This window comes from Coenobita brevimanus, chromosome 57 (genome assembly GCF_032717465.1).
Source record: "Coenobita brevimanus isolate Jiangsu-jjx chromosome 57, ASM3271746v2, whole genome shotgun sequence".
Lineage (NCBI taxonomy): Eukaryota > Metazoa > Arthropoda > Malacostraca > Decapoda > Coenobitidae > Coenobita > Coenobita brevimanus.
Window position 1 is genome coordinate 777,037 of NC_137010.1, and position 24,655 is coordinate 801,691.

The 24,655-nt window shown below is 42.7% G+C and overlaps 2 protein-coding genes across 2 annotated transcripts; one reads left to right on the plus strand and one right to left on the minus strand.

The window, feature by feature from the left end:
- Window positions 1-866: 866 nt before the first annotated feature.
- LOC145402170 (uncharacterized) lies at window positions 867-5,311 on the plus strand. Its single transcript, XM_080274286.1, has 4 exons — window positions 867-957; window positions 3,453-3,581; window positions 4,372-4,491; window positions 5,088-5,311. Exons 1-4 carry the CDS (start codon window positions 867-869, stop codon window positions 5,309-5,311), a joined length of 564 nt encoding a protein of 187 aa, XP_080130412.1.
- A 3,404-nt stretch (window positions 5,312-8,715) lies between these two features.
- Window positions 8,716-24,382, minus strand: LOC145402171 (protein O-mannosyl-transferase 2-like). The gene is made up of 19 exons (XM_080274288.1): window positions 24,348-24,382; window positions 21,894-21,995; window positions 21,218-21,302; window positions 19,046-19,153; window positions 18,368-18,476; window positions 17,503-17,611; window positions 16,638-16,797; window positions 16,420-16,526; window positions 16,156-16,250; window positions 15,218-15,368; window positions 14,804-14,987; window positions 14,384-14,464; window positions 13,661-13,806; window positions 13,159-13,247; window positions 11,896-12,050; window positions 11,083-11,233; window positions 9,782-9,928; window positions 9,347-9,458; window positions 8,716-8,892 (listed from the first exon to the last, which is right to left on the minus strand). The coding sequence occupies exons 1-19, from the start codon at window positions 24,380-24,382 to the stop codon at window positions 8,784-8,786; spliced, it is 2,235 nt and encodes a 744-aa protein (XP_080130414.1). The 3' UTR covers window positions 8,716-8,783.
- Between the last annotated feature and the right edge of the window lie 273 nt (window positions 24,383-24,655).

The window sequence follows — 24,655 nt, forward strand, 5'->3', positions numbered from 1 at the left end:
GTGATGAGAGAGAGAAAAAAAAATGAGAAAGAGAAATACGAAAAGATAAAACACGTAGCACTGAAACAGGAAGTGATGTGCCTAAAACCAGTGAATATAGTGAGGAAGTTTGAAAGGAAACCAAATTCTGTCTCAATTAACCTTTTTTTGACGGCACGTACCGATTTATATATTCCAGTCTCTCAAAACTTTTTCTTTTTTTTTTTTTGAGAGAGGGAAATAACTGATACAAAAACACAAGTGAAAAAATCGGTACAAAAAAAGTGAATTCTTTAAAAAAAAATCATATGGATAATAACTACAACGAAAAAAAAACATAACCTGTATCGTTGAAGGAATTAAGGTAAAGAGTGAGGTATGAAAAATAACTCTGAACGAAGAACGCAAAGGGAAGACCTGAACCCGAATATATAACGATTTGGAGACGATGAGGAACGTGACGAGAGAAATACCTTAACGATGAAGCTTTACTTCCTATGAGTGGCGTTTCAAAAAATCGAATTGCATGAACATCAAAAAGACTGAGAAAACCGCGGCATATTCTTAATCATTCCAGTCTGTGTGGACTTATTTTCAAAACTTACACTTCCAAGGAACCTAAGAAAAGTCAAAATCCTGTGTGTGTGTGTGTGTGTGTGTGTGTGTGTGTGTGTGTGTGTGTGTGTGTGTGTGTGTGTGAATGCAAATATAGTAATTTTCATATATTTACAGACAACCGAGTTATAAATACACATTATTCTTCCACATTTCCATTAAAAAAACACTAATATAATTTTCATCTACTTCAAACTGCTAAAAATATCTCTAAAAACACCAGAAAAATCTAAAAACCCAAGACAGTGCCAGAAAGTAAACAGAAGTCGGCCATGTTGGATTTGCGGGTGTCGGGGTGGCTCCTCCTCCTCGTGACGTCATCATACCTCCTCATCACCTTCCCCACCGCGGCTGGACAAGATGGTAAGGAGTTTTTTTTTTTAATTACTGTCATGTCTCGGTAAATTATCCGCTATTAATAATCAGTAAATTGTCAAAATAAGGGTGAAGGTCTATCTATCTATCTATCTACAGACCGACGCCCTAATCCCACAAAGGGTGGTCGCACACGTAACGCCTCGAAGTCGCTGTCACCCACCATTTGACTGCCCTCCCCCCAGCTCACTCCCCCCTTCCTCATATACCTCTCAACTCCATCCCTCCACCTCATCCTCGGTCTTCCCCCTCCCTCCACTTCACCTACATACACCCTGTTAGTCAGTCTTTCATTCTCCATTCTCTCCACAGGTATGGTACAGAGTAAAATAATTAAAAGTTAGTGAAGGATAACGGCATTACGTCATGTCACGCTAAATTATACGTTATCAGTATATCAGCAAAATTCTCTGGCGGTATGACCAATAAAAAAAAAAAAAAATTACTGGAGAGGAGTTACGTATTTACCTCATTTATCGTTGTCATGTCTCGTTTAATTATCAGTTATCAGTAAATTAACAAAATACGTTTAAAGATACAGACCAATAATAATAATAATATTAATTAGACTGGAGCTGCGGCTTTACGTCATTTCTAGTAATTAATTTTATCCGTTATCAGTTATCGGAAATATAAAACAATACTCTGGAGGCATAAAATTCAAAAATGACAAAGAAAAAAAAAAAACATATTAGAGAAGAGTTAACAATTTACGTCATATCTATTTGAATGATCCGTTTCAATAAATAATAAAATCTAGACGTATAGAATGAAAAATAAATAAATGAGTAAATAAAAACGTTATGAAAGCGAAGGAATTACACCGTTACCTCAAATCTTATTAAATTCTTCGTTATCAGCGTTATCAGTAAGTGACACACATGCCCCGCCAAGCACCACAAAGGGCGAGATAAGGCAGCGATAACGATAAGGGATAATTAGAGGTTATCAGGCCTTTAGCTAATTAGACAGGTTAATTAAGGTCAATTACGAGTTAAACCTGTGGACGCTGAATTAGACTCTCTCTCTCTCTCCCTGTCTCTCTCTCTCTCTCTCTCTCTCTCTCCCTGTCTCTCTCTCTCTCTCTCTCCCTGTCTCTCTCTCTCTGTCTCTCTCTCTCTTCTTACCCTCATACCTGCATATCTACCTACTTGCTTGCCAACCTACCTACCTTCGTGAAAATCGAGAGAGAGAGAGAGAGAGAGAGAGAGAGAGAGAGATCACTGACAAAGAAAATTCATCTAAAGTGACAACCAATTTCAGTGAGAGAGAGAGAGAGAGAGAGAGAGAGAGAGAGAGAGAGAGAGAGAGAGAGAGACTGTTTTAAAGTGAGACACGAATGCTGAAAGCGAGGACAAGTGAGAGAGTGTTTGCAAACCTCTTACAGCAAGCTTGGGTGAGAGAGAGAGAGAGTGAGCTAGTTTTAAAGCCAGGGGGAAGACAGTCCGAACCGGCATTGCAAAAACTCTCAAAAATCAACCTTATATATGGGATGCATAAGGTCCAAAATTAAACACTGATATATGGTGATGGTTACGCCGCTCTGTCTGGCTCACTCGCTCATTAGAGAGAGGAAGTGAAAGAAAGAAAGAAAGAAAGAAAGAGGAAAAGGAAGTGAGGAAGAGAGGGAGGAAGATAGATTCAGATAGACGGACACTGATAGATATACGCATAGTGACAGATATTTAGATAGATAAATAGATACATGTAGATAGATAAATAGATAGACAGGTAGATATATAAAACTGGTACATTATAAGGCTACTTAGAGAGAGAGAGAGAGAGAGAGAGATTCCCAAACACAATCCTTCTAAAAACCCTCCTAACCCTTTCTTTCCCTAAAATTCTCTCTAACCCTTCTAACTTCCCTAAAATTCTCTCTAACCCTTCTAACCTTCCCTCAAATTCTCTCTAACCCTTCTAACCTTCCCTAAAATTCTCTCTAACCCTTCTAACTTCCTAAAATTCTCTCTAACTTTCCCTAAAATTCTCTCTAACCCTTTCTAACTTCCCTCAAATTCTCTCTAACCCTTCTAACTTCCCTAAAATTCTCTAACCCTTCTAACTTTCCCTAAAATTCTCTCTAACCCTTCTAACTTTCCCTAAAATTCTCTCTAACCCTTCTAACTTCCCTAAAATTCTCTCTAACCCTTCTAACTTCCCTAAAATTCTCTCTAACCCTTCTAACTTTCCCTAAAATTCTCTCTAACCCTTCTAACTTTCCCTAAAATTCTCTCTAATCCTTCTAACTTTTCCTAAAATTCTCTCTAACTGTTCTAACTTTCCCTAAAATTCTCTCTAACCTTTCTAACCTTCCCTTCCACCTCTTCTACCCTTCTAACCCTTACTAACTTTCCCTAAAATTCTCTCTGACCCTTCCAACCTTCCCTACCACCTCTTCTAACCCTTCTAACTTTCCCTAAAATTCTCTCTAACCCTTCTAACCTTCCCTAACAGCTCTTCTAACCCTTCTAACCCGCCAGGTATGCGCACGTGCTACAACTTCACGTGGGTGGGGACGAACGAGAGCATCAATTGTGAGGACCACGTGGTTGACAGGCTGGGCGAGGCACAACCCTGTATATATCCAGTTATACACACAGGTAATGTACGTGTGTGTGTGTGTGTGTGTGTGTGTGTGTGTGTGTGTGTGTGTGTGTGTGTGTGTGTGTGTGTGTGTGTGTGTGTGTGTGCACGCAAGAATGAAGAAGCCCAACTCCAGAAGCCCGCAAGATTCTTCCGTCCTAAAATAATAACTAGAATGCGACTCACAGAGCCCATACCTCCGCCAATGCCATTAAAAAGGATCGTGATCCGGATCCGTTGATACAGTATCCGGATCCGGATCGGATCCACCGCAAAATTTAATCAATTCTTTTTTGGATTATGACCCACCTCCTCAAAAAATTTCATTGAAAATTATCGAGAACCCTTGAAGATACGAGTATTGTGAGGGATACTCCGGATCCGGATCCGGTCCAAAATATAATCATTTCTTCCTTGGCCCATGGCCCACCCTTCCACAAAATTTCATCAAAATCCGTCCATAACCTTTTGAGTAATCCTGCTGACAGACAGACACAAACCAACCAACCAACGCGGGGTAAAACATATCAAAACATAACAACAACAACAACAATAATAATAATAATAATAATAATAATAATAATAACAATAATAAAACAGCCAAAGTCAAGATCCGTCCATTTTGAGATGCAATATATATACCAGCCCCCTAACTAAGTCTAACCTAAGTTAACTAATATAACCCACCCAACCAAAGCTGGCCTCTCCTAACCCAGTCCAACCCACCCTCCTATCCCAGCCTAACCTCCCCTCATCCACCCAACCCACCCTCCTAACCCAATCTAACCCCATCTAAACTTCCTAACACCCCCCCAGACAACTCCAACCCGCCCAACCTGACCCAGCTCGACCTGTACTGCGCCACCCACTCCTGCCACCACACCTGTAAGGTCAAGGGGTCACAGTGCATCAGGTGGAACTGGTACAACATTGATAGTGAGTACGGGGGGGAAGGGAGGCATGTTCTCTCTCCCCTCTCTCTCTCTTCTCTTCCTCTCTCTCTCTCTCTCACGGGAAATTCCTCTCTCTGTCTGTCTGTCTCTCTTAAGATAGTGTGCATTCAATACCCTTTTCATCATACCCTGACCTATTTTAGTTCAGTGGTACAAAAAGTCAATTCACCGACACAGCTTATTTTCCATAGCACTTCCTCGTGACTAGCATCATATTCCAGTGTTAGTCTCCTGTTAGGATCAGTATTTAAGATGCATATGCAAGTTTTAGGCCGGGTTGAAGTGAAAAGAGTATAATCATCTACACGCACTCTACAGACCACCCTTCCCACCTCACACTCCACACTCAAACTCCTCACCACCTCACACTCCACACTCACACTCCTCACCACCTCACACTCCACACCCAAACCCCTCACCACCTCACACTCCACACTCCTTACCACCTCACACTCCACACCCAAACTCCTTTCCACCTCACACTCCACACCCAAACTCCTTCCCACCTCACACTCCACACTCACACTCCTCCCCACCTCGCTCCACACTGACGCTCGCTCTCTCTCGCTCCACTCCCAGACAAACTCACCAACTACTCCTTGTTCTGCGGTACGGTTAGTGACGTGACGAGCGAAGAGAATCCTAAGTCAGAGAAGAACAACTGCTGGATGTCGATGGTGGGGACGTATATGAAGGAGGTGTGTGTATGTGACGGCGACAAGTGCAACGGAGGCGGCAAGACGGCGGCGGGAATCCTGACGCTCATTCTCCCCCTTCTCCTCTCCTGTATATACACATTTTAGGGTTTTAATATCCCTAGCACCTATTCCTTAGCGATTTATTTTGCTTACTCTACCTTACTGAGGGCAAGATGGCTGCGGGAATCCTCACGCTTCTTCTCCTCTCCTATTTCTACACATTTTAGGGTTTTTATCTCCCTAACACCTATTCTTATGCGATTTATTTTGCTTATTATACCTTGCTTTGTCAGAACTGTTCAAAAAAAATCCTTCAACATCGCCACGCTCTGCACACATAGCGTACAAAAGGACTGCCACACCCAAAAATAAATCGGTAAGGAAGAGGTGTTAGGGAGCTTCCTTACCCGATGAGGACGCGGGCCCTACCCCTACAGTACAGTCCTGGTGGTTTAGTGGGTTCAGATCTATGGGTTGGTTTGGGGCAGGTTCAACCACTCTTACTTCTCCCCCTGTCTACGACCTCCAATCTTTTACGATGTCTCCAGGCGTCTCGAAATGAATGCATCTTAGTCTCCCCCCTCCTCCTCCTCTCTCTCTCTCTCTCTCTCTCTCTCTCTCTCTCTCTCTCATGCAGGCTTCCACTCTTTGACTCCTTTATGCAAAAGTGTATAATAACTAAATAAACAGATAAATACATAACCAATACATACTTAAAATCTATTAATATCTACTGTATATTACCTTTTAATCTATCAGTCTCTATCTATCTATAATAAAAAAGATATAAGTTAGCCGTCTGTACAGGGCAAATGTCTGTGATTCTTGTAGCGTAGTTCCTGATTAAAAAATGAAAGAAAAAAAGTAAGAAGAAAATGTGAGTGGAAAGAATGAGCTATTTTAATAATAATAATAATAATAAAAGCAATAATAATAATAATAATAATAATAATAATAATAATAATAATAATGTAATATAACCTGTACTTACTATCACATGCTACACTCTTTTCACTCTAACTTGGCCTAAAATTTCCACCTTGAAGTAATACTAGAATACGATGCTAGTCACGAAGAAGTGCTATGGGAAGGACGTAGACCCATGCCACTGAAATACGTGAAATAAGCTCCAAAAGGACGATAATCTGGGCCAAGTTAAGGTGGAAGGAGTACAGAATATCTCAACCAGTAATCCATTTAAATAAAGTAATAAGACAACGAATTATCAATGCGTTTTACTATACCTTTGATATTCTCCCCAACACCTTCTCCTAAGCGATTTATTTTGTCTGTTACACCTTACTGTTACATCCACTTACTTCACTTCCTCAAGCTGTGTGTGTGTGTGTGTGTGTGTGTGTGTGTGTGTGTGTGTGTGTGTGTGTTCCTAAGTATTCCAAGTTCTCTCTCTCTCTCTCTCTCATTTTTCTAAAAACCCATTCTTCCTCTTCCCCGCACAAATCTCTCTCTCTCTCTCTCTCTCCCTCTCTCTCTCCCTCCCTGGTCCCTCTGCTTTAAGGCTTCTATTGAGCGAGTGATGGAGGGCGAGTTGCTTCTTGTTATTGTTTATCTGCAATTAGAGGGACGCCTTCACGTGATGGCACTGATATACCTGTGTGGTGGTGCGGCCCAGTTAAACAAACGTCCCTCAACTCCCTCCCTATCCCCGAACAGGAGGATGGTGAGAGGCAGGAGGGGGTAACTCCAGCCTGCAGTCCACTGGGCACACGTTTTATAAGCCTGTGACTATATTTACAGATAGATAGATAGATAGTTAGATAGATATAGTAGATGAGTTAATGATAGCTATCGTCTGGAAGCCTGACTACACTCCTTTTTATCTATCTATCTATCTATCTTTTACCAGACGCCTTAATCCCGAAAGGGGTGGCCACAAACCAATCGCCTCCATGTCGCCCTGTCCCCTGCCATTTCGCTGCCCTACCCCCCAGCTTATACCCCCCCCTCTCTCATAATACCTCTCCATTCCATCCCTCCATCTCATCCTTGGTCTCCTCCTTCCTCTCCCCCCCTCCACCTCTCTCACACACTCTCCTAGTCAGTCCCTCACTCCCCATCCTCTCCACATGCCCTACAACTGCCATTCCTTCATACTGAATGCTGAACTAGAACAGGATGCTAGTCACGAAGAAGTGTTATGGACAGGATGTAGAGCCACAGCATTGCCTTATTCTGCCACTCATGTGAAAGAAAATGCAAAGGTACGAAAAACTGGGCCAAGTTAAGATGAAAGGAGTATGTAAATAGAGTGATTATAAGTGACGGGAAAAGTGTGACAGGAAGATAATGACCCAGGAATTAGTGTGACTTATCCAGGGTGAGGTCACACTGGCTCACTCTTATCAGTTCATTTCCTCCACGCCTGACAGACAGACTAACCCAGTGATATCGTTAACGTAAGGTGGTGTGGCAGCATCATCATCATCATCATCACCACCACTATCATCATCATTATCACAAGCATCATCATCGTCATCACCACCACCATCATTATCATAATCACCATTACCACCACCACCACCATCACCACCATCTCTACCTCTTTCACCATCTATTCACACACACACACACACACACACTCTCTCTCTCTTTCTCTCATCCCTTCCAATAAAACTGAACAAACTCGAGACACCGCCTTTAAGATTCGTTCAAGATGTTCGGATCCTGCATTTCGAAGCCTGGCGATCCTAAGCCATGGGAAGGACACAGATGGGCCACACACTCATCGACAGGCCAGTAAAGCCCATGGAATCCTGTCTCCACCTCACAAGCTCCTGTCTTATCCGTTAATTAACCAGATAAGGGACTCACTAACGCCTTCTCTCTCTCTCTCTCTCTCTCTCTCTCTCTCTCTCTCTCTCTCTCACACACACACACACACACACACACACACACACACACACACACACAGATAAGATACCAACATACATGGCGTCAAATTTTACACAATGAGCAGCTGTTTCCCATGTGGTCAAGTGGATTCAGGCGCCAGTCGGGTGTCTGGGGCAGGTCTGAAGATGTTTACTACTACTACTACTACTACTACTACCACCACTACTATTACCAACATTAGCCTACTACTACTACTACAACTATTACCACTGCTACAACTACTATTACTACTACCACTACTACTACAGCTACAACTATTACTACTACTGCTACTACTACTATTACTACTACTACTACTATCATTATTATTATTGTGGTAACAGTAAAACAACACAAACGAACAAATATTTACTTCAACAATACATATCACAAAGAGTACAATAACATTACTAACTCTACTTATTTCTTCATTTAGCTGCTGATTACATTTATTACTAACTGAGAGAGAGAGAGAGAGAGAGAGAGAGAGAGAGAGAGAGAGAGAGAGAGAAATAAGATAAACAGGAACTGGGGAATTTATTACTAATCCGCAGAGAGAGAGAGAGAGAGAGAGAGAGAGAGAGAGAGAGAGAGAGCAGAGGGAAAAGAAACACGCTAAATTACACCAAATAAAACGAAAAATGACACAATTCTTCTAAATGAACGAAGCAATATGAAAAAACCGTTATATCTCCCACTGTTCAAACGCCCGGAGATGCCTGAAGGTGGAGTTGTCGGGATTGAAGCCGCTGACGGTGGTATGGCCGTACCCGACGTAGCAGAAGAGGTAGAAGCTGGAGAAGGGAGAAAAATATATAACAAAAAAGAGATGGAAATTGAAGAAGAGAAAAATATATAAGAAAAAGAGATGGAAATTGAAGAAGAGAGCAAAATATATAAGAAAAAGAGATGGAAATTGAAGAAGAGAGAAAAATATATAAGAAAAAGAGACGAAAACTGAAGGAGAGATAATGGTGGGATTAACTGAGTTGTTATGGTCATTCTTTTTTATATGATTTAGGGATTAATCGAAAAAACTAGACACACACACACACACACACACTCTCACACAAACTCTCTCTCTCCCTCCCTCCCTCCCTCTCTCTCTTTCTCAACACTTCCTTATTTACTGTCTCACTCTCTACAACGTTCTTCTTTCTTTATTCTACACACTTCTTCGATAATTCTCTCTCTCTCTCTCTCTCTCTCTCTCTCTCTCTCTCTCTCTCTCTCTCTCTCTCTCCTTACCTGTAAATAATGAGAGCAATGAAGATTCCAAGGGCCCAGGTGAACACAGGTGTGGCTCTCTTGGTAGGTACTCTCCTAGCCAGTCTCTCAAGCAGCTCACCCACCACCACACCTAGTAGTAGTAGTAGTAGTAGTAGTAATAGTAGCAGCAGTAGTAGTAGTGGTAGTAGTGGAAGTGGTAGTTGAAGAGTACTATTATTAACACTAACACTACTACTACTACTATCATCATCATCATTATTATTATCATTATTATTACTATTATTATTTACGCATTTTCAGTCATTTCTCCCTCTACTCTCACCACATCATCATCATCATCATCATTATTATTATTATTATTGTTATTATCATCATTATTACTACTATTATTTACTCATTTCCAGTCATCATTTCTCCCTCTACTCTCCCCACATCACAATCCTCACTACCAACCCGTCAGCATGGAGGAGAACTGCAGTGCTGGGAAGTAGTGATGGTAGTAGAGGATGCGGTCCATGGTGTAGAAGGGGAGGTAGTGGAAGAGGTAACCCAGCAACAACCACCTACACGCAAACACCAGCCTCTCTCGCCTCTCCGGATCTGAAAGCGACACAAAAGGTACCCTAATGGCGGCTCTCCACGCTGCTCGATCTCTGGCAGCCTCCTTATTCAGCCTTTTATCCCTGAAGTCACACACTATAACATCACCCCAGGTTTTTTTTCATCTCCCTCTCGCAACCCTATAATGGCGGCTCTCCACGCTGCTCGATCTCTGGCAGCCTCCTTATTCAGCCTTTTATCCCTGAAGTCACACACTATAACATCACCCCAGGTTTTTTTCGTCTCCCTCTCGCAACCCTATAATGGCGGCTCTCCACGCTGCTCGATCTCTGGCAGCCTCCTTATTCAGTCCTTTATCCCTGAAGTCACACACTATAACATCACCCCAGGTCTTTCTCGGTCTGCCTCTCGCAACCCTACCGCCGACGTTCACACTGCTCAACCTCCACACCCAACTGTCATCCTCCATCCTCTCCACATGCCTAAACCATCTCAATCTACCCTTCATCACAACACCAATATACTCCAGTCCCATCCTTCCTCTCAGTCTACCCTTCATCACAACACCAATACACTCCAGTCCCATCCTTCCTCTCAACCCTTCAATCGTAATCCTAGCTCCCCCCCAGGCCTCGCATTCAAGGACGCACTACAGATCCATCTAATCATTGTCATTTTTGTACGTCTGAGCCTACTGTATTTTGCTGTATCCTGTGGTTAACAAAATGACAGCATGGTTTATAGCAAGCCGCCAGATCTGCCACCGTCCCTGCATAATTTAACTCGTGGGGGTTTTGTTGTAGTAACCGGGCCACCTTTGACTGTGCAACTTTAACACAAAAGGCACATGGGGAAAGCGTCTTATTAATTTTCAAAGTTTTAGTCCCCCCACCGACACACACACACACACACACACACACACACACACACATCGTTTCCTTCCTCACTCTCCATTCCCTCCTTCTTCATTTCACACACACACACACACACACACACACACACACACACATCGTTTCCTTCCTCACCCTCCATTCCTTCCTCCTTCATTTCCCTCACACACACACACACACACACACACACACACACACACACACACACACACACACACACACACACTACAACCTTAATTACACCCACAAATAAAGACCTACACCCAAGCATACAACATTAAACGTTTACTCCAAGTCTCTCACCTTCCTCTTTGTGCCTCTTGTTCCTCTTGACGGTGTACTGGTGGTGTAGCAAGATGGCGGGCGCGACCAACAGGAAGACGAGATTGACCCAAAACACGAGAGGGTTGCCAAGAAGCACTATACGGAAATTGACGTCATACCACACTTGAGACTGCGAGGAAAAATGACAAGTAGCATAAAAAAAAAAAAAAAGCCGAAAAAAACATATATTACGAAAAATGCGGTGGGAACGAAGCCAGACCCAAAAAAAATAGAAATGAAAAAAGAAAACGAGGCGGACTGGCAAGAAGTACGCGCCAAACTTGAAATTACACAGGAATATAAAGTAAAAAAAACGAAGAATTAAATTAATGTTAAAATCGTGAATTCTGAAAAATACCCATTATTTAGAAAAGAAATGAAGTATGTACAGAAATTAAAAGAGATAAATTAGTACAAAATATTACATAAATAAATAAATGCAAAATGAGAAAAATACGAAAAGTTAAAATCTCAGGATAAATATAAAAAAGGCAGAGAGGAAAATGGTATATCATTTCTAAAGGTAAAGCTATGAGAATGTACAGGAAAAATAGTGTAATTTTGTGTGGGCTGACTCTCTCTCTCTCTCACACACACACACACACACACACACACATAATTTTCCTCATTAACTCGATCCTTCAGTAAAGATACATGGCTCTCTCTCTCTCTCACACACACACACACACACACACACACAATTTTCCTCCTCAACTCAATCCTTCAAAACAAGATACAAGCCTCTCTCTCTCTCTCTCTCTCTCTCTCTCTCTCTCTCTCTCTCTCTCTCACCTTGTAACAAACGGGCCACATCCAGGGCCTGTGTGCGTTAAATCTGTCCTCTCCTGCCGGCTTCAGTCTGGCGTTCACCCACGTCATCACTTGGTGCGTTTCTACCAGACGGGTCACGAAGCTGGTGCGAAGGTGGTTGTAGGTGGCGTTCTTCACTGTGGATAAATAGATAGATAGATACATAGATAGACAGATAGATGGATAGATAGATAGATAGATGGATCGTTTTATCGATTAATAAGATACTCGCTGATATAGATGGTTAAATGGACTGAGAGAGAGAGAGAGAGAGAGGAGGGGAGGGTGAGCGAATTAAAGAGAGAATCAAGGGAGAGAAACCAAGTGAGAGAGAGAGGGGGAGGTGGGGTGAGAAAGTGAGCGAATTAAAGCGAGAGTGAGGGAGCGGGCACATGACCTTTGTGGAGCCTCAGAGGGTTGGAAATAACAAACAACAACAACAACAACAACAACGGGCCAAGCAAAGCAGGGATACAAGCCTAAAGGAGACGACCCGAAGAAATCATCATCATCATCATCACCATCATTATCACCACCACTATCATCATCATCACCTTTATCGTCATCATTGTCATCATCATCATTACCACCATCATCACCTTTGTCGTCGTCATCATCATCACCATTATCATAACCATCATCATCATCACCTTTATCGTCGTCATCACCATCACCTTCATCGTCGTCGTCATCGTCATCATCATAACTGTCGTCACCTTCATCTTCATCATCATCATAAAATCTACTATTCAAGATGGATAGGATTTAAAAACAGAAAACATGAATTAAAGAGAGAGAGAGAGAGAGAGAGAGATTCGTCCATTAATCAGGTCTTCCTCTTAATTAGCCCTTCATTACAGGTGCTCTAATTACTCCACGTGAATGATGAATAACAGCCGAGTCATTCATTTTACCTGGTCACCTGAGTCACACCTGTCTTCATTTATTTACTCTCAATTTATTCATTATTTTTATTCATCTGATTGTCTTTACTGCATCTATTCTACCCCCCCCTCTGTCTCTCTGTCTATCGGTCTCCGTCTGGCAGTCTGTCTGTCTGTCTCTCTCTCTCTTATTCCCGTCTTTATTCACGTAATTGCCTTATTGTATGCTTTCCCACCATTCTCTCTCTCTCTCTCTCTCCTATTCATATTTGATCATCTTTCCTCTATCCATCTCCCCCTATGTGACCCTGTGTGACCCTATGTGACCCCGTGTGACCCTATGTGACCCCGTGTGACCTACCATACGGGTTGACGTGCTGCTCCACCATCCAGTTCGTGTATGGGTCCTGTAGGTTGTTGGAGCACGTGATCTCCGCCTGACCTCCTCCCCTGCCGGAAACGAGGTCATTTAGGGGTCAAATTACACTAGGTTAATTAGGTGTCAAATTACACAAGGTTAATTAGGTGTCAAATTACACAAGGTCATTTAGGGGTCAAATTACACTAGGTCAATTAGGTGTCAAATTACACAAGGTTAATTAGGTGTCAAATTACACTAGGTCAATTAGGGGTCAAATTACACTAGGTCAATTAGGGGTCAAATTATACTAGGTCAATTAGGGGTCAAATCACAGTAGGTCAATTAGGGGTCAAATTACGCTAGGTCAATTAGGGGTCAAATTACACTAGGTCAATTAGGGGTCAAAGTACAATAGATTAATTAACTGAGACTAATTTGCAACGGATCTTATTACATATCTCAGAACCTCTCTCTCTCTCTCTCTCTCTCTCTCCACACTCACCAGGAGAGAGGCAGCGGAGCGAGGGACCACGTGAGAGCACAGTGGCGTGGTACACAAAGAAACTTGATGCGAGAATCCAGCGTGCTTACCCTCGCCCCGGCCTGCCCTCCCTCTACATGCACGCGCCACATCTGCCACGGGGTCACCTGTACGGGAAGAAGGTCAAGGTAATTAGGCAGGAACACGTGGTAATTAGGCAGGAACGTGGTAATTAGGCAGGTGTGTAATTACATAGGTGGACAGGTATATGGACACATAAAAAAAAATGTAATTAGGCAGGTAGGCAGGCAGGTATGTGTAATTATGTAGGCAGGCAGGTATATATTAGGCAGATAGGCAGGAAGTTTGGTAGGTAGGTAGCTGTGAGTACGCAAGAAGGCAGGGTCGGGTAGGCAGGAAGGTAGGTAGGTAAGCAGGCAGGTAGGTAGGCAGACAGGAAGGTAGGCAGACAGTTTGGTAAGCAAGCAGGTAGGCAGGCTGGCATGTACGAGACTAGCTAACTAATCAATATAAACTGACACACAAACAGATAAACAAAAAGGAACTATGAAATAACCCCCCCAAAAAAAAAAAAAAAAAACTCAATAGAAAAAATAAACTCATGAAAAAAACACATTAACAAGAAATAAAAAAAACAAATAAAAACTCATGAAAAACACACACACACACACACACACACACACACACACACACACACACACACAAAAACGCTTCGACTCTCACCGTGGCGCTAGAAACCCGACTGGTCTTGGTCTCATCCTTGAACACATCGTAGGGTTCAAGGTTCTCTGGCTTGGTGAGGTTCTGTGATGGAGAGCGAGGATGAGGTGGAGAATTATACACCAGGAGAGGACGAGGTGAGATATAAATCAATCTATATAAACACTATACTCCTTTCACACTAAGCTGGTCTAAGTGTGGCATCTCTCCATCTTGAATACTCAGTTGTAGCAAGAGTAACACTAGAATAGGGTGCTAGTCACGAAGAAGCGCTATGGAAAGGATGTAGAGCCATAGTACTGCCTTTTTCTACCAGTAAGCTACGTGAAATGAGCAGTGGAAGAATGAAAATCTGATGAATACTCGTACACACACACACACACTCTCTCTCTCTCTCTCTCTCTCACACACACACAAACGTACATAAGGCTTAGCGTATACAATGTTGTGTTTGCGTGTGACGAGTGACCTATTGCGGCCACAGGAGAGGAGGGCCCCTGTGGTGAGATGGTACAGCCTCACCCAATCCCCCTGACGCAGCCACTCCACCTCGCCGCTGTAGAACCCGTTGCTTTGGTCCGGGTCATCCTCAGGGAATAACACTTTGCTGTACAGAATCATTAGTATCATCATTAGCATCAGAATCATCGTTTTTAGCATCATTAGCATCAGAATTATCCTTTTTAGCAGCAGCAGCAGCATAATTATCAGCATTTTCATCATTATCATCAACATCATCAAAACCACACACCTACCCACACCCACACCTACCCCCACACATCCATACCCATCCACCCACAACCCTAACCCCACATAACCTCTTCCTAAACCACTCACAAGTAGTTGTTAAGGTCCTTGGCCCTGAAGCCCGTCACCTGCTGCATGTTCTTGGGGAGGCGGGTGGCGGGGTAGGTGAGGTTGTGGCTGTGTAGGTAGACGCCGGCGAGGTTGGCGTTGCGTAGGGTGATCAAGCTGCCATATGCTACATCTGATGAAGGAAGGGGAATGGTAAGGTTTTAGTAGTAGTAGCAGTAGTAGTAGTAATGGTGGTGGTGGTGGTGGTAGTAGTAGTAGTAGCAATAATAACAATAATGATCACCACACTATCTATCTATAGCCCGACGCCCTAATCCCGCAAAGGGTGGCCGCAGACAAAACGCCTCCAAGTCACTCTGTCACCCACCATTTGACTCCCCTCCCCCCAACTCACCCCCCCCTCCCTCATATACCTCTCAACTCCATCCCTCCACCTCATCCTCGGTCTACCCCTCCCTCTCCCTCCCTCCACCTCACCTACATACACCCTCTTAGTCAGTCTTTCATTCTCCATCCTCTCCACATGTCCAAACCACCTCAGTGTATTTCTCCTAATCTTTTCAACCACATCCACATCTACCCCACAACGTTCCTTCACTTCTTCATTCGTCAACCTGTCCCTCCATGTCACTCCACATGCTCCTCTCAAGTAACTCATTTCCACTGCTCTCACTCTTGACTTGTTCCCCTCTTGCAAGGTCCACGCCTCGCTTCCATACGTCAGGGTAGGGATCACAATACCATCATGCAGTGACTTCTTAACTTCCATACTCACCTCCCTATTTCTCATCACTGCTTTCAGTGTGCCAACAACCTTCCTTCCCTGCTGTACCCTTTCACGTACTTCATCCACCAAAGTTCCATCCTTACTCATCACACTACCCAAGTACTTGAATGCACTCACATTCTCCATATCCTCACCATCCAACCTCACTGCAATAATAATAATAACACCGTACCCCTGGGCTGCGTGATATTGTTTAATGAGCTATTCTTCAAGTGCATCTGGAACCCCGGGCTGAAGTGGGCCTCCTCTGCCGCGAACTCCGTCATCCTGGAAAGAATAAAACAAAAATAAAGAATAAAATAAACAATACACGTAGTTTTTCTTACTTCCTGGGAAAAGAAGAGATTTTTTTTTTTTTTTTACATCGTTTGAAAATAATATGCTTGCTTTTTAGTATACCCATGGAAAAAAAATAGTAATCATTTTTATTTATTACGCTCTGTCCAGCAGCTGATCGTGGATAAAGAAAACGGAGATGTAGATGCTCGCAGGGAGGACTATAAGACACACAGCTCGGGCCAGTAAATGCTTCGTAAATTCCACCTGAAAGAAAAAACAGGCATGAAAACTGGTGATAAAAGGGTATAAACTGATATATGCAGATGCATAAAAATCGTATCAGTGTGTGTGTGTGTGTGTGTGTGTGTGACGTACCAGCGACACATGAGGGTTTCCCAGCAGTGTCCACAGATGCAGGGCTGTGTGCACGCCAACCAGCATCACGATAAACACGCCGACGAATTTCACGCTCATCACACAGCCAAGAGACGCCCCGCAGTAGCCCAACGCAGCCCACCACGCGAAGGAGAACGGTCTGTGGGCGCGTGGAGAAAATAATCATCATCATCACCACCATCATTATTGTGTCATTATCATCATTAAAGAGGGACGCCTTCACGTGGTGGCACTCATATAACCAGACGGGTGCACTGCCTGGTTATACAAACGTCCCTCAACTCTCTATCCCCCCCATAAAAAGAATGACTGACTGTAGGGTGAGGACAGAGTAAGCCTGCAGTCTACTGGGTTCACATTTCAGATGAACGTGGGGCTACAATAACTACTACTATTACTACTACTACTGCTACTCATTATCAATATTACTGCTACTATTACTACTATTATCATATCCCTTCTATAGCTACCGTATATCTAATCATCATCATCATCATCATCACCAAAATGGGGTGCGGTATATATAGAACTGAATGATAAAATGAATAACGATAAGTGAAGGTCAGTATGGATGAACTCTCTCTCTCTCTGCATTTCTTTCATAACTGTTTCCCCAATTTACGTTTTAATTCATTATTTATTTATTTACTTATTATAACCCTCCCCTTCCTCTCTCTTACACCTTCCATAAACTCTCTCTCTCCCTACACACACACACACACACACACACACACACACACACACACACACACACACAAACTTTTTCTCCTTCACTCAAGCCTTCAGAACAAAATCCATGTCCCCACCCTTTCTCTCTCTCTCTCTCTCTCTCTCTCTCTCTCACCTGTGCCTGAGGGCGTGGGTGAGGGTGAGGGCGTGGAAGGCGGCCATCATAAAGAAGAACAGCGGTGGGTCCAGCAGTATGAACTTGCTCAGTGTAATCGTCCCTACCTCTGTAAGTAGGTCAGTAAGTACGTAGGTAAGCAGGTCAGTAGGTAGGTAGGTAGGTAAGTAGATAAGTAGATAGGAGGGCCAAGTAGTAGTGAATGCATAACTCCTATAATTCCTATATCGCTTCCATCATCTTTTCCATCTACCCTAGCCAACAATATCAGTTTTCATGGGTAGGTCAGAATTCTGCTCTATCGAAATGTGACCTACAGAATTATATACCTTTTTATACATATATGTGACTGATATATATATGATGTGACCTATGCAATTATATATCTTTTTTTTATATACATATGTGACTGATATAAATGATGAACAGAGAAGTAGAGCGTATGAGAAGGGGGAAGCCGAGACGAAAGGCGGCAGAATGACGTTAAAGATTCAAATTAACCGAAATATATTTGAATGAACGCCAAATACGTAACGACAATGAAAACGTACAGACTATTTATGCAAAGTTGTTGGAAGGTGTTGGAAAGATGGAAAAGTTGTTGGAAATTATAGGGAAATTGTTGGGAATGGTGTGAAAAGATGGAAAGTTATTAGATTTTGTTGAGAGACGGGAAAGTTTTTGGAAATGATGTTGGAAATCATGTGGAATGATGGGAAAGTTGTTGGATATTGTTGGAAAGAAGGGAATATTGTTGGAAAAGATGGAAATTTTGTTGGAAATTATGGGAAAGTTGTTGGAAATTATAGGGAAATTATTGGAAAGCCGGTAAAGTGGTTGGAGCCTTTGCAAACTGTGTACATACCAAAAACAATGAGAGTGGCGGCGATGGTGGCGGAGGGCAGGCAGTGGGTGAGGGTCCAGACGGAGTGGAATCCCAGGGGTACCATCCCAGCCCCTAGCAGTGCACACCCCTGTAGTGAGAGTTGGTAGATGTAGTTAGAGTGCACACCCATGTAGTTAGAGTTGTTAGTTGTAGCTGTACTTGTAGGTAGAGTGCACACCCCTGTAGTGAGAGTTGGTAGGTGTAGTTAGAGTGCACACCCCTGTAGTTAGAGTTGTTAGTTGTAGCTGTACTTGTAGGTAGAGTGCACACCCCTGTAGTTAATCCTTGTGCATCGCTGTAGTTGTAATTATCAAGCTCTCTTCCCTTTAACATGACCTAAAATTGCCATCTCTCTTCAGCACTCAGTTTTGGCAGAAGATTAGCACTCGTGATGATAGTCACGAAGAAGTGTGATGGAAAGCAGGTAGAGTCACAGCACTGCCTCATTCAGTCATGCAGCTATAAGTAAAAAATTAACACAAGAGGAGGGCGCTAATCACGAAGAAGTGCTGTGAAGAGAAGAAATAATGGTAAAGGTGCTAAAAATAAAGTCTAACAGGTAAAGGTGGCGTGTGTGTGTGTGTGTGTGTGTGTGTGTGTGTGTGTGTGTGTGTGTGTGTGTGTGTGTGTGTGTGTGTGTGTGTAAATCGTACATACCACCCTCATGTGCATAATGCCCTGGTAACCGTCATAGGGGACGTTGGGGGCGGCGAAGGAGTGCGTTCCGTTGTACCCACCCAAGCGGCCAAACAGCGTCAACAGCAGCTGCAATACACGGGCAATGTTCAACACTGATGCAATACTCAACACAGATGCAATATTCAACACAAATGCAACACTTCATCATCATTATTATCACAGTCAGAATCAACAGCAGCTGCAACACAACTGCAATACAACACAGACGCAATACTCTTCATCATCATCATCATCATCATCATCATCACCATGCAGTCTTTTCCTTCCAATCCCCAATAGTAGTAGTAGTTGTAGTAGTAGTAGTAGTAGTGGTAGTAGTAGTAGTAGTAATAGTAGCAGCAGTAGTAGTAGTTGTAGAAGAGTAGGGTAGGGTAGAACAGAGCAGAGTAGTGAATCAATGAAGGTTACTACACTACAACCACTACCACCTACACAGACACTGGTGTATACATGAGTGTATCCACTTTAATGTCTACACCCACAAGCTCTCTGCTATATACACACACACACACACACACACACACACACATACACACACACACACACACACACACACACACACACACACACAAAGGGCACTGCTGAATCTACGTACACCCAAAGGCTTTATCTTGCACAAACCCCCCCTCCCCCACACACACACACTCAAACACAAAATTCAACAATTATACATACACCCAAACACGCAAATATACACAACATTACAAAGACACACACACATGAGCACACAAAAACACACACACAAAACCATCTCCCCACGTACACATACTCTTACGTACACAAACACAACTACATAACGAGTGATAAAACATTAATGATAACTAATCCTTTTATCAGTAAAAAGAAAGATTAAAAAAAAAATAAGGGCAGGTGAGGAAGGGTGGAGGGATTGGGGGAGGAGGATGGGGAGAGAGAAAGGAGGGGGGGGGAAGGAGGAACGGGAAGGGAAGAGGGGAGGGAGGGGAAGGAGGAAAGGGAAGGGAAGAGGGGAGGGAGGCAAAACTAGGTCAGTGATGGAGCATAGGAGGGAAAGAGGAAAGGATGAGGGAGGGGAAAAAAGGGAAAGGAGGGAAGAGAGAGAGAGAGGAGAGGAGAGGAGAGGAGAGGAGAGGAGAGGAGAGAGAGAGAGAGAGAGAGAGAGAGAGAGAGAGAGAGAGAGAGGAGAGGAGAGGAGAGGAGAGGAGAGGAAAGGAGAGGAGAGAGGAGAGGAGAGGAGGTGAGAGAAGAAGAGGGAACCCAAAGGGCAGGGTTGGAGGAAGAAGGGTGAGGGAGAGAAAATGAGAGAAAAAGGAAGGGAATGGAAAAGGTAGGGGAGATTCGGAAAAGGATATTGGTAAGAATATTATGAATGAGGTATGGAAAGGAGGAAGTGGGAAGGAAAGAGGGGGAGGGGAGGGGGAGGGGGAGGGAGAGGAATGAGGAGAGGGAGAGGGATGGGAGAGGGAATGAGGTAGCGAAGAGGAGGAAAGGTGAAAGGTGAGGAAAAGGAGAGGTAACGTAAGGCTGAAATCATATCGTAGTCTCTCTCTCTCTCTCACACACACACACACACACACACACACACACACACACACATTTGAAGAACCTTCCTTTATATACTTCGTCTTATCTCATTCCTCTTTTTTTTTACCTACATTTTCTCTCTCTCTCTCTCTCTCTCTCTCTCTCTCTCTCTCTCTCTCTCAAATACCATGACCTTTACTAAGCTCACCCATAGATCAACCTCAGCAGTTAAAAATAAACCATTATATTCTCAACTAACACATCTTTCGAAATTAAAAAAAAAAAAAAAAAATACACGCAAATGAAAATAGAGATGAAATACTATTAAAAAAATTTACATATTCTAAATCACCATCATCATTATTATCATCATCATCATCATCAGTCACCATCATCAACCTAACCTCTTTTTCCGCCTAAGGATGAGATGAAGGTTCCTGAGAGCAAGAGAAGAAAAATATACGAACTAAAAACGTTTACATATAATTACAAAAAAGTAAGCTTCCCATCCCTCAGTGAAAAAAACAGATAGACAGATACACAGATAGATAGACAGATACATACATACAGATAAACAGGCAGACAGATGGAGATAGATATAATGATAAATAGATAAAAGTTGTGTACCTTGCCGCCAGGGGGATGAACGTCAGTGAAGAAAGTCCTGTTGATGTACCAGCCAACCATCTTGCCGAAGTGCGCCTCATCCCACCTGTACCAACATCATGTCAGCATCAACATCATTATCAACATCAACATTATCATCATCAGCAGCAGCAGCAAAACCTTATTCTCTCTCTCTTCTTTTAATTGAAAGGATGAAGAAATCAAAGGCCAGAAGATCGCATGACCGTTCCTTCGAATAAAAAATATAAATACAAAAACAGAGAGCCAGATTCAAGAACCATTCATTTCGAGATGTCTTGAGACACTGCTTTTAAAAGACTGGAGGTCATAGGCAGTAGGAAGGAAGACAGTTTCAGTGATGACCTATTGCATACATGAAGAAGTGAGAGTATCACTTCACTCTTGTATTAGAGAATTGGACAGAAAAAGAATGAGTGGTTTGCTGACTGACGGGTGCTACGCGCCCGCCGTAGTGATGGAAGGATGCAAGCACACAGTTCAGAGAAACAGTGACCATTGAAGTAGCAACCGGAGAGAGAAAAATGCAACAGTGCGGCGAAGAGACGGAGGTTGAAGGGAGCCAGCAAGAGGAATTAATGAAAAATGATGCAAAAACACAAAATAATCATGAAGAGAGAAGGGGGCGGGGGGAGGGAAGGAGTTAATCATTACTCACACCACATTATAAGGTGTGGTGATGTAGTGAAGCCTGGTCATCACAGCTGCCGCCATCAACACCATAAACACACACCACCACACACCATCACCCTCACTGTGTCTGGGAAAGAAATCATTAAGTATTATAACACTTTTTCATATGCATTTCTACTACTACTACTTCAATACCTATTATTATTACTATTCCTACTACTACTACTACCGGTACTATTATCCTACTAGTGCTACTACAAATAATAACAATAATAATAAAAATAACAATGATAATCGATATCCATTATAATAAATCACATTACGAGAGAGAGAGAGAGAGAGAGAGAGAGAGAGAGAGAGAGAGACGGGGGACTGGGAGGGGAGGATTTAGGGAGAAATATGAGGGCAGGGAAATAATGGCGAGGCAGTCATGGGAGAGTGGGAAGGATTTTTTTTTTTCTTTCCTCCTCTCTCCTCACTTTCTCTTACTCGTTTCCTCCATTCTTACCTCCTTTCACATCCTTCCCCTTGTGTTCCTATTTCCTCCTCCTTCCTGGTTTCCCTCCCTCTGTCCACCCCTCTCCCTTCTCCCTCATCATGTCTTCCCACCCTTCTTTTCTCCTCATTTTCCCGTCCCGTCTTTCTATCTTTCTCACCTTCCCTTTTTAGAGGGGGGTGTGAGTTGGGAGCAGGGGAGTGAAATGGCGGGGGACAGGGCGACTTGGAGGCGATTTGTTTGTGGCCACCCCAAGCGGGATTGAGGCGTCTGGCAATAGATAGATAGATAGAGATTTCCCTCCCTCACCCTCTCAACACCCATGGGATAAATGTATTGCTTTCTCTCTCTCTCTCTTACCTAAACTGATCTAGTCCAACCACCATCCTCTTATACACTCTTGACAGGGCTGGCGGGAATGTTGGTAGTTGTGGTAGCTTGTGTTGTTGTGGGTCTGGAGGGCATTTCTCAGCCTTCTCCTCCTCTTCTCTCCTTCCCTTCCCCTCCTCCTCCTCTCTCCTACTTCCTCTCTCCTCCTCTTGCTTCTCCATTTCGTTCATTTTTCCTGTTTAAGAAAGTTCAGAACAGGCTTTATGATATGCCTTTTTAACTGGAGGGGTTAGATATCTCTCATTAAACATTTCACAACTCAATAGGTCCTGAGAGAAACAAAAATCTTCTGGTAACGCTTAAGAAAAAAGAAAAAAAAATCGTGTCGATGGTGTTAAATGAATGTGTGATTATTTTGCTGTGTTGATATGGTTTTCCAGTTTCTAATTCCGAATCTCCCACTCGATGCATCAGTGACAAGGTGGTGGTGGTGGTGACGATGAACGCTGTAGCCTATCCTGTGTGGTGATCCCAACAATCCTAATTTTTAAACTCTTCCATCTAGTGTATTTCTGGGAGATGATTATGACTGGTGCCGTATCCTGTGCTGGGTGACATTAACAGGGTTCGAGTTAGGGATGTATAATAGTGTCCACTGGCGAGTAATATTTATCTGAGTTTTGATTTCGGATTTCCTCTGATTTAATGTTTATAATATCTGTGAGTGAAGGCTAAAGAATAAATTAATCTTACACCCAGTTTCAATACAAACTTCGTAAATATGGATGCAGGATCTCAAGGAATTTGTCTATTCAAGCACACTCATGTTCTTACCACACCATCCTTCCCTCAGTCGCCTATATATAAGTCCCTGGGCTCCAATCAAAAGCAGGCAAAATGAAGTTGAATTTATATAACACTTATACCTCTTATACAGCTTTCCAGACCGTCAACTACACTGCCAACAAACAACTGACCAACAAATCGGTCCATAACCTCGAATTTTTTCCCGAGAACTTTCCTCCTTGGCTTCAAAATTGCCACCGTGGCTCATCCAAACTATCGTACTGGAGGCTTCAATGAAATACCAGAAAATCAGCCATACAATCAGTTTTTTTAGACAATACAATCAACTTCTTTAGACAATTCTGTTGGTGAGTCTACAGTAGAAGTCTTCTAGTGACGTTGTATGACTACCTTAAAAGCTAACCTAACCTACAAATCAAAACGCGGCGAATTTTAGAACATCCTATTTTTACACTAATAATTTTTTGTTCTTCATTAATGACCATCAATTACTCTTCCAATTAAATGAATCCCAATTTCATGCATGCTGAATACGAGGAAAAATAAAGGAATAACGCACTTGGCTGGTGGACGTACGATAAATTTTTTTAAATGGGGTCAATGGACAAATCATATAACCAAACTGGAGGATTTAATTCAACATGGGATAGAGTTCTGATATGGGAGAGGTTTAATACAGCCTTCATTAACTACTGTCAGGAGGCAAACTTAGTGGGATCGGAAGTTAACAAGAACGAGATGCAACAGATTAATGTACAGTACACACACACAGGTGCCTCAATCAACCAACAAGGGAAATAAGAATCGACCTTACCTGTGCAACGGGGTCATATCACCTGCGCTTACCTGAGGATGTGTGAAAACATGAATGCTTTGTACATCACCCAATATATAATACAAACATTAACCCTGTCAGTTTAACAATGTCATCTAATTTCTGTTACTGACGCTATTTTCCATCTGCTTAGGAAAGACCGTTTGGACTGAAGGACTCGCTACTATCCATTCCTCAAGTAAACTATCGAGTGATCTGTTTTTCTGGTAAAATCTTATTACCGGTGACCCCATTCTCTTGTAAATTCTATTAACCATCTACAGTAAACTATTAAATTTTTCAAGTAAACTATTTTTTCTCTAGTAAACTCCACTGATGA

Bases quoted from the DNA above. Each gene is read 5' to 3' on its own strand.
- LOC145402170 (XM_080274286.1), top strand. From the start codon at position 867: ATGTTGGATTTGCGGGTGTCGGGGTGGCTCCTCCTCCTCGTGACGTCA. The intron at 3,582-4,371 runs GTGTGTGTGTGT...ACACCCCCCCAG, and splicing joins TATACACACAGGTAATGTAC to ACAACTCCAACCCGCCCAAC. The intron at 4,492-5,087 runs GTGAGTACGGGG...CTCCACTCCCAG, and splicing joins GAACTGGTACAACATTGATA to ACAAACTCACCAACTACTCC.
- LOC145402171 (XM_080274288.1), bottom strand. From the start codon at position 24,382: ATGTACAAAGCATTCATGTTTTCACACATCCTCAG. The intron at 21,996-24,347 runs GTAAGCGCAGGT...TTTCTTTCCCAG, and splicing joins ATGTTTTCACACATCCTCAG to ACACAGTGAGGGTGATGGTG. The intron at 14,988-15,217 runs GTGAGTGGTTTA...GATTCTGTACAG, and splicing joins AAGGACCTTAACAACTACTT to CAAAGTGTTATTCCCTGAGG.